We start from the raw sequence: 10,442 nt of genomic DNA on the forward strand, positions 1-10,442 counted from the left end.
TTCATTTTTGATTGAATAAATCAGAGATCAGGTCAGCATGTGATGTAAATAGGTCCAATGATTTTAATTCAGGGCTGTGTTTATCTCTCGATGTAGCTCAAGTAATGAACATCTGTTGACACTCTTGCTGCAAGTCACTTTTATGTGTGTCAGAGCCTTGATGCTTCTGCAGGGCATGGGAGGGTATAAAGGCACTTTGAAGAATGTGAGAAACTAAATAATTTCAGTCTCCTGACCTTGCTATATGGGGAAAGGTGTACGTGTCCTCTGACTTTTTTATGAAGAATGATGAAGGTTGGAAAGAAGGATTCTTTGGTGCTCACTGCTCGGGGATAGATAAAATGAAGATGGACCTAGAAACTCATCGGTGTGTGTGTGATTTTATTGAAGAACTGGATAAGTCTTCTGAAGGCCAAAAAAGTAGTACACTGTAGTGACGTAAATCATCAAGGGCTTAATTTGTCATTGATATTCAAGGATTTCTTTTTGTTGTAGAACAAAAACATTTATGTTTTACATTTGTAATGTTCAGGTGTGTGGTTCCATGCTTCTATTATACAAGACCAGTGTTTGGAATAACGGCGTTTAAAAGAACGGCGTTAGATAACAACGTTATTTTTTCAGTCTTTTCCCGTCGTTACAACGCCGTTAACGTTACTGAACGTTAAATGCGGTGCGTTACTCTGCATTGATTTAATAAACTATGTAATCTGAACGCACCCCTGGCTCACACAGCGAGAGCAGGTGGGTTAATAACGAGATAAGCGATTATAATTGGGTAAGGCAGAGTCATGTGTTTCATGGTAGCCAATCAGAGCCAGTGTTTTTACACACATGTCGGCACACGCCGCAGCGCCAGCGGCGCCAAGCACATATACACACACACACACGCGCAACAGCTAAACAGAGATTCGCAGCAGCAGCAGAAAAGTTGCCATTTTCAATGTAGAGACATAAGCACTACTTCAAATTCATTGTGGTCAAAGGCAAGAACGTGCATGTAATGTGTGACACGCATCTACAAAGGTAGTGGCCAAAAACGCTTTTCTTACAAAGATAATACTTGAAGTGCAGGATAAAACTTGCTGTCTGTTGACGTGCAATAAATATTGAAAGTTATGTACCTGTCTGTTCTACTCATTTCAACTGACTTGTGAAAACTGCAAAAAAAAAAAAAAATATATAAAAATTCTGACATATAGCAACCTTTTTTTTTTTTTTTTTTTTTTTTTACAGTAGCGCAAATAGTTACTTTCCCTGGTAACAAGTTACTTTTATTATAGAGTAATTCAGTTACTAACTCAGTTACTTTTTGGAACAAGTAGTGAGTAACTATAACTAAATACTTTTTTAAAGTAACGTTCCCAACAGTGTACAAGACTGATATCACATCACAGCATATTAAATTGATAATTTACCTAAAAATTAAAATGGTCATCATTTACTCACTTTCATTTCTTTCCAAACCTGTATGACTTTCATTCATTTTTGAAACACAAATAAAGCATTATTTATATTCCTTTATATTACATTATTTATATACCTTGCCATCACAAAAATAAAATACATTTTAAAATGTTAAATTGAAAATATTTAAAATCACAATAGTTCACAATTTTTCTGTTTCTGCTGTATTTTCTATTCATTTAACCCTTAAATGCATGGATGTTTTGCCAATCATTATTACAAATTTGGGTCTTTAGCGACCCAACAAATGAATAAATAAAGCATATTTTGTTACCTTTTGAAACTTAAATTTAAATTAAATTTGAGCAGATGATTTTACCATCACTGTTCAATTCAATTCAAGTTTATTTGTATAGCGCTTTTTACAAAACAAATCGTTACAAAGCAACTTTACAGAAAATTATGTTTCTACAATATTTAGTAGTAGCTAGTAGTTTGTGCACATTTGACAGGATTTTAGAAAAAATTTAAATAATAATAATACAAGACGTAGTCAGCTAGACGATGAACTATCAATATAATTAATTAATTTATTATATGATTCAGTCACACATTTAGCAATAATTGTTAATTTAACCCAAGCTAATGAATAAAAATGCACCTTTGATCAGATGCAACTACACTCACAATTAAAAAGATACATTATTTAGAGATGTGTTTTTAATCTAGATTTAAACAGAGGGAGTGTGTCTGAACCCCGAACATTATCAGGAAGGCTATTGCAGAGTTTGGGAGCCAAATGTGAGAAAGCTCTACCTCCTTTAGTGGACTTTGCTATCCTAGGAACGACCATCCATCGTCAGAGCGTACTTCCCCAGTTCATTCAGCATCTACCTCATATTCACGATCTCTCGACCATATTCTCAAAATTATCGGTTTCAATGACTTCAAAATCCATATTTTGATCACTGGAAGCTTATTCACCACATCCAGAATCAGATGACAGTGACACTGTGTGAACGCAAACACGTTGGTGACCTGAGCGCTGTGTGAACAAAAAACAATTGCTGTCGTAGTGATGAACCACATTATCGTGTGACTCTTTTATCAGGTAGTTTGAAGGCAGATAAAGGTTCACTAAGAAAACATATGTGCAAACTGTAATGAAGCAGAGATCAGGTAGTTCCTCACTATCCAAACTGAAGCTGAGATTGTTCGCCAGCTAAAGTGAAAGGTTACGTGCCTAGCGTTTTCGACTCGTACACTACACATCACATCCTGATGTCACGTGTCATTGCGGGACCTTTACGGGTTGTGTATAAATGCACGCACATATTCCAGGTGATCACTGGCAGTGTGAAAGTGCAATCTAAATCTAGCGACCGGGAACGATTGCCGGGACATATTACCCGTGTATTTCCGAAATCGCAGCGTGAAAGGGGCTTTATTGAGTTTGAGTACATATTTATAATAGTTTTCTTGTTATATTGTTTATAATGAATAGCTTGAGGGATACTAAGAAAACGTATGTCTAACTTAAAAAAATGAAGGAAGAAGAGGGTAGTGAATGACGCCCGGGTCGCTTAAGATCTGAGGTATGCATTTAAGGGTTAATGTAGCCTTGATGAGCCTAAGAGACATCCTTCAAAATATCTAAAAATCTCACCTAACCTTCAAACTTTTGAACGGATGTGACTTTTTTTTTTTTTTATTATTCAGTGGAATGCAAAAAAGAGCTCTATAGCAGAATATCCTAGCAGCTCTTGTCCACAGAATCAAAGCAGACAGTGACCAAGGAGCTGAAAGCTACAAACAGCTCTATAAAAGTAGTGCAGTCACATGGCAGCTTTCAAAGTGCAAATTACATTTGAGAATTATGGTACTGCGCCAGATTACATAAGACTATGGTATATTAGGTTTTGCCAAAGCTAAATAAGCTAAATAATTATTATTATTATTTTTTTTTTTTATTCCTGTCATGGCAAAGCTGAAAGCTTTATCATATGAATAAATACGTTTAATATATAACTTACATAATTTTACAATTATATTTTATTGCAGTTAGTTTTAAAACTCATTTTAGTGTAGTTTTTCCCCAGTTTTATTTTTATGTAAAAAAAAAAAAAAAAAAAAAGATCTGTTTAAGCTCAGACATACTTAAGTGTCAATTAGGTTTGAAACAACATGAGGGTTTATAAATGCAGATTTTTAAAGAAAACTTACACTTCTGTCAGTGTTCAAACTGTCTCTTTGGGTTTCCAAATGTCCCTTCTCCATTTCAACTCCTCATTCATTCATCTGTTTTTTCAGTTGTTCATTTGCTCTGTAATCCATAATTTTCCCCCTCTGTTTCCCTCCTGCTGTTGGGCCTGATTCTGTTCGGTCTGAAATCTCTCTCTGCACGCCGTTGCATAGCAACACTCATTCATGGCAGAGGAAGTCCCTCACGCGAGGGAATGGCGTCACACATGTTGATCTCAAAGTCTTTTTATAGAAACCTCACGTGAGCTCGTGCTTTTCTCCCTTTTGCATTTCGTGTCTCATCCACCCCGCTCTCCTCTCTCAGTCACGCACACACTTTAAACCGACTGAAAAGCTTCCGTTAACAAACCAATTTCCTTGTGCTTTTTGTCCATTAGGAAACTCAGGAAATGGTGCTTCTGAAGTTCAAGCCTGACGTTCCTCCCCCTGTAAGCAAGCCCTCGCTGGAACAGCTTTCCCACCTCATAAAGACCTGTCTCCACTACCCAGAGTCTTATGATCATCCCTTCCCACAAAAGAGGTGAAGTGCACACAAACAAACACTTTTGAAAAGCTCAAGAGAGACCTGAATCATTTAGCTGAAATCCACTGACTGTGTTTCCGAGGGATAAGACTCACACAGACGTACACTAATGTTCTCATGCCCAGTGACGCCCACAGGAGCGCTTGTGTGGTCTAGTTCTGCAGTGGTGCGTGAGAAGTAGGTGTGTTCACGTTAAAGATGGAGATAAACTGGACCGTGTCGAGCTGATGCGTTCTCAAAGCACTCAGTCATCACTCATATCTTTGGGTTTGTGTGAATGTGCTCATATAAATGTGTTCGTGTTTGTTGTTGACAGCTAGAAAACTCACTGAAATGCGAAACACATTGTCACCGTTTAAAGAGTATACAATCAACGTGAACAAACCCCTTTAAAGTTGACATGAAATAGAAGTTCTCCCTATTTTTTCATAATACCTAGTAAATATCATAACTGGGTCTTCCTGTGAAATCAATAGACTTCTCCAACCATTTAGTTTGCTTAAACTCCGCCCCTTTCTTACAGTCAGCCTCGAGTTTGCATTCAGATCTGCCTCCATCCAATCAAAAACCAATGGATGGAACCACATCCCTTCCTACTTTTTTTCATTTATTTTTCGATAGTCCATATTTCTAGGATTTACATCAGTATAGTAGAAAAAATGTTGTAGCAATTTCAATTACATTGCAAACACTGAAACACAAGAAATCAGCATTTACTATGAAAAGAAAATGAGGTATTAATATGCAAGATGTAAAACAAAGGTCTAGTTAACAAGTCTGAGGACTGCAAGCATAACGATTCTAACAAACTTCAAGTGCTAAGAGCTCTTGCCTGTCTAGTTTTTGTCCTTACTGAACACAAGCTTTAGGACATGATTTTGATTTGTTGCACTTGGCTTGTAGCTGGATGTGTTGTATTCGGTCAGCACAAAACCACTAATTTTATAGCAACTTTTTATTTTATTTTTTAAAATTTTAATAATAACTTAAATACTTCGTACATCTTAAAGTTGTGATGAAAACAAAGCAGTGACAGATCCTTTCTTCCATATTGTGTTGTACATCCGAGTCTAACAGATGATTGGAAAATAAAAAAAGGGGATAATTGGTTATATCGATCGGTTGTTGATGTGGCTGTTACAATCGAAAATTAACCCGAGCTTGCAGTCGATTGTGGAGGGGACAAGGAAATAAAAGATTAGAATAAAAGATTATTGAACTCTGACATTCATCATCCGAAGTCTGTCATGTTTACCAGAAAAACATTTGTGACATTCTGATTGTTACAAGGTTAAAAAAAAAAAAAAAAAAAAAAAAACAGAGAAAAGAAATTGCTGAATAGGTAATGCAAAATAAGATGTACAATATGATTTTACAAAATAGGGTTTATTTATTAACTAAATGTTTAAAGTAATCTTTTTATCACTGGTAATTATTTTATTTACTATGATTTTAAAAGTTTAGGATTTTAAGAGTTCGGGAATGGTATCGAAACTTTAACCCAGGTCAAACATGTCTTACTGTGTAACATCACAGCCATACAGAACTTAAATTTACCAGGAGATTGAACCAAACATCTTTTAGTATGATGAGATGAATGTTCCAGAGTCAGGGGTTTGTCCATCCATATCTGTGCTTCAGGACAAATGACTTAAGTTGCTGCACACCACAGTATGGGATAAACCGAAGTAAAGAGACCCATTGATCAAAGTACTGTCTAGATGAAAGTTGAGTGCATCAATTTTACATCGAAAAAAAAAAAAATAAGTTTTTTCTGTTCCTATACAAGGTCATGAAAAGACGCAAGTACTGTTGTTTTTTCTGTTGCATATTTTAACTGAACAATTGACTGTTTGATTTTGGTTTGCTTTTGTGAAAGACACAGAGCTTGCGTCAAGAGGAGAAATTTCAAGAATTAGACCTGTCTGAACTGGAGATTTTCTTGGGCTCTAAAATCTGTACCCAACAGAAAAGAAATTGTAATAGAAAAACCCAACCCGAGACACACCTGATGAATTACTCCATTACTTTGATTGAACATTTATTCAGTTTATTAATACTTTATATTATTGGCTGCTTTATGGATGGGCTACATGTTATTTCTGAGTTCAGCTTTAATTGTGACCAGTGGTTTTGAAGAAAAAAAAAATGTAATTGGTAGCCTAATGATTTTCTAGTGTTTTCTGGAGCCTAATCTCGGGTGAAAGGTTTCTACAAACAAAGAAAAGCCCAGCATGAACACTCAGCATAATGAAGCGAGTGGATTTTCCTGGTGGATCTCATATCCATAAGATGATTTCAGTGTGCGAGGTTACAAAAGTATGCTCCTTTTCTATGTGCATTCCTCACTTAACAAAACATGCAAGTACACAGTTTAAAAGAATTCGGGTCTTATCGGGTCCATTTGGAAAAAGCACATTTATTTTAAATTACCCGAGACCTGATGCCACTAATACTGACCCCGACACGTGTCCGAGACACTTGTAGAAGTTTTGACCCAAGTCCTCTCGGGACGGACTTCGGGTTTAAAATCCAAGTGGACCAGTAAATACCTCTAGTCTGAACCCCATCTCCAAAGATTTGATGTTCTTGACATTTTTTCTTTTTTCCCTTCCTTAGTTTATGTATGGTTCCAGTCACCCTGACGTTGTCCAACTGTTCCTTGGCTCAGGTAGACGTCATTGTTGATCTGCGGCATAAAACGACCAGGTACATCACCGTTTTCCTGATACCTAATGTCCAAATCTTCGAAATATGGAATGCATTTGCACTTCAAAGCAATCTCATACTCTTGTTGTCTTTCTTGGCAGCCCGGAGTCACTGGAAGTGCATGGGTCTTTTAGCTGGCTGGGCCAGACCCAATACAAGTTGCAGCTCCAGGCTCAAGAGGTGTACAGGCTTCTCTTGAAAGCTTGTTTCTTCCAGGCTGGAGTTTATAATTTGGGCACACCCCGTGTCTTCGCTAAGTTGGCACAGACCAGCACTATGTGTGAGACAAGCCAGCAGAGCGCCATGCCTGCCCTCATTATCGTCAACAGCATTTGAGTAACTCCGCACTGTCCATCCAACCTTTGTTCAAAGTATGTTCACCTAAATAACTGAAATGGACCGGAATCCAAGATTTTTCTACTTCTTGCTAAAACTAAATCTAATTGAGAGAGATAAGTAATTAAAAAGACTTGAAGACATGTTTCCAATTAACACTGCATCTGATGTGCTTGTATGGTCTGCAATGGTGAGCTAATCACAAACAGACTTTAGATGTTTTGTCTTAAATGCACCTGAAGCGTGACTGGATCTGTTTTTTTGTTTTCTCATGTTAATTTATCTCTCATGTCAACCATGTATCTTTTGAAGAATTTTGCTTTTGTTTTATGAAATCTTTCTGTTTTTAGAACTAATTCTCAAGATCCCAAACATGTGGTTATGTAAATGGCTATGCATCTCTGCCTCGTACTGCCCTGCTGGCTATCTCACGGTTGTCCACTGTGCTCTGTTGCCACATTAACAAACAAAAAAACACCATCTTAAAACCAGAAGATGAAACACAACACTAACATGATGGGGTTGTGGTTGATATCATTGCAGCTGTTGAAAGGACAACATATTTCGGCCTTGTTCAAGAAGGCTGCAAATGTGGTGTAAGATGGAACTTAACGTGACCTTGAGAAGCCAGTGGAATCGGTGAAGTCCAAAAAGGAGCCATCTTAATGTCGTGCCCCAGTGAGGAAATGGCTGAATCCATGTTGCCCAGTCAAACAGCATAGACTTTAAAGGACCTGTAAGGACACCAAAAGGGGTGAAAGTCAGTCTGAGGGCATATTTTTGTTTGTGCATCTTTCTGTGGGTGGGCTGTGCTGTTTTCTCCAGAGAGGTTTAATTTTCTACAAACCAATCATCCTCTCCCACCACCTTGGCTCTCATTCTGTCATCTCCACTACTATGATCGAACTGTTATTTAAATGCATCTACATGATGCATTCCTGAAAAAAATGAATAGAATGTATTATATTTATAACAAATAACTGTACATAGAATAAAATGTAACCAGTAACCAAGAACGCGGCTGCCTGTTGCCTTCTTAGTCATTTATTTTATTTCAGAAAGGGAATTTGCTATATTTATTTAGCAAGTACCATCTACTAGTTGCAACACACAAGTTTGTCTAATATGCTGTTCCTGGGAAACGTGATCGAACACGCTGTAGCAAATAATGAATGTGAGGCTTTTAATTTGTTTTTAATAATAGTTTCAACTAACAAGTGTAACACCAATCGGAGCTTCAAAATCTAGCCAGAAAATCCTTTCTTGTCTTCGAAGTCATTCATTTAAACGCATCTGGTTCGGTCAGTGGTATTGTTCCTTATGTAAGGTTGGATTGCTGGAGTTAACCACTAGGTTTGTATAAAATGTTATGCGTTTTCGTCCCTGAAACAAACAAAAGCTAGCTGGAAAATTTGACATGCTTAACATCATTCTGTTGATGTTGGCAGCTGAAACATCAGTGAAAAGAATGTGATGAATTTCACAACAATATTGACATAACGGTGCACCCACATATTTGACTTTTTTATACTTCATACTTGTTTTATCAGAAATGTATCTCTAATTTTGTTTTGTTTTTTCAAAGTCTCAGAAGGTTTTTATCATGCTATTGTAATAATATACTATATCAGTTCCTGTAGCCTTCCCACTTTAGCTAATGTATTTTCATACATGTGAATATTATGATAATAATCACAATGTGATTTAGTGGTACTCTGTGTATTATACCACACTAACCAAAAGCCATAACCAGATTAAACCAACATTTTTGTTTTTAGAAGTCTGAAAAGGACACTTGTCTGTATTAATTTCGCTGGTTGTAAACATTTTATTTTACATACAATTCACCATAATTGACCGTTCTTTTCTGTCTGCTTAAGACAAAATTAAGGTCAATATGGAAACATTGGATATAGACAGCTGTGAAAAGTTAAGCTACTTAAACGTTTTTGAACGATTGCTTAACTAGCATTAGTTTACTAACATTATTTTAATTCACAGGCAAATTAAAAGAAACGTCAGGGTTTACATATAAATATTTTTTTAAATATATATATATATATATATATATATATATATATATATATATATATATATATATATATATATATTCTGAAGAAATTAACATGACATAAATGCTCTACAAAATTTCAGTGTAGCAAATACAGGTAACGTTGGCCTAACTATAGCATGTTTTGTCAAGATTTGTAGTTCTCAGCAAAAATGCACACAATACAAACATAGTAAATTTCTCTCCTGTTTTTATGTTACCAAATATATCCATATAACGTTTTTTTCGGTCTCTTGCGTTCATTCATTTATCTTCTTCATTTGCTCCATATGCAGAAAATTCATTCTCTCTCTCTCTCTCTCTCTCTCTCTCGGAAAATGTTCAGGTACTGTAAATTGTCAATGGTAAAATGACGCTGGAGGGAAGGGAAGGACTGGGTGGTTAACTGTAGCCCAGCTTCCCGCCGCTGGATAATTTCACGCGCTTCAGATTGAATGAGCGTCCACGTGCAGTTCGATGTGCGCGAGCTCGTGTTTGGAAACGCAGTAAGGTTAAAGTGGCTTACTTTTTTCTTTTCTTTTTATGTCATCACCTGAATTAAACGTCAGTCTGTCTTAATTTAGAGTTAAAATATAAAATACATTTTTTTTTTCCTCGTTCCCTTACCCTACATCTTCCTTCTTTCTCGTTCCATTTTCTCTTCTGTCCCTTGCTTTTCATTTCCGTTCGTTTCTTTCCATTCCTTATTTTTCCTCTTTCTTTGCTCTGCTTCTTTTAAAATTTGCTCATTCTTATATTGGCTAATTCTAATTCGATTTAAAAGGAGTCTTGAAGCACTAATCGTGTTGCACCTGAACGCTAAACACTGTCCCAGTACGAGAATCCAGATCTAATGTAATGTGTGAAAAGGCACGAGAGGCTAGAGGTGGGCAGATCGATACTAATATCGATAATATCGATACCAACGTTGGTATCGGTATTGATCGATACCAACGGGAAAATATCGATACTTAAGTTTCAGTTTCTCTCGTTTTGCCACCTGGCCGTGTTTGTCAAAATGCTGCTGCTGTCACAGAGCAGAGCAAGCTCTAAGAGTGCTGCTCGTGCTCGACACTGCTCTCCGCCCCCTCTCCTGTGTTGTACCGTCACGTGACTCACCACTAGCGCTACCACCAGCAGTCAGGCGCGCGCACC

General features: G+C 36.9%; 1 protein-coding gene across 6 annotated transcripts in view; it reads left to right on the forward strand.

The window, feature by feature from the left end:
* Window positions 1-8,253, forward strand: part of trappc8 (trafficking protein particle complex subunit 8) — a 40,980-nt gene extending 32,727 nt beyond the window's left edge. For all 6 annotated transcript variants that reach the window (XM_052535062.1, XM_052535060.1, XM_052535059.1 and 3 more), the window contains 3 exons: window positions 4,047-4,189; window positions 6,812-6,901; window positions 7,003-8,253. In XM_052535062.1, the coding sequence (XP_052391022.1) occupies window positions 4,047-4,189; window positions 6,812-6,901; window positions 7,003-7,237 (468 nt within the window). In that variant the 3' untranslated portion in view covers window positions 7,238-8,253. The remainder of the gene's footprint in view (window positions 1-4,046; window positions 4,190-6,811; window positions 6,902-7,002) is intronic.
* The last annotated feature ends 2,189 nt before the right edge of the window (window positions 8,254-10,442 follow it).

The sequence above is a fragment of the Carassius gibelio genome, chromosome A20 (genome assembly GCF_023724105.1).
Source record: "Carassius gibelio isolate Cgi1373 ecotype wild population from Czech Republic chromosome A20, carGib1.2-hapl.c, whole genome shotgun sequence".
Lineage (NCBI taxonomy): Eukaryota > Metazoa > Chordata > Actinopteri > Cypriniformes > Cyprinidae > Carassius > Carassius gibelio.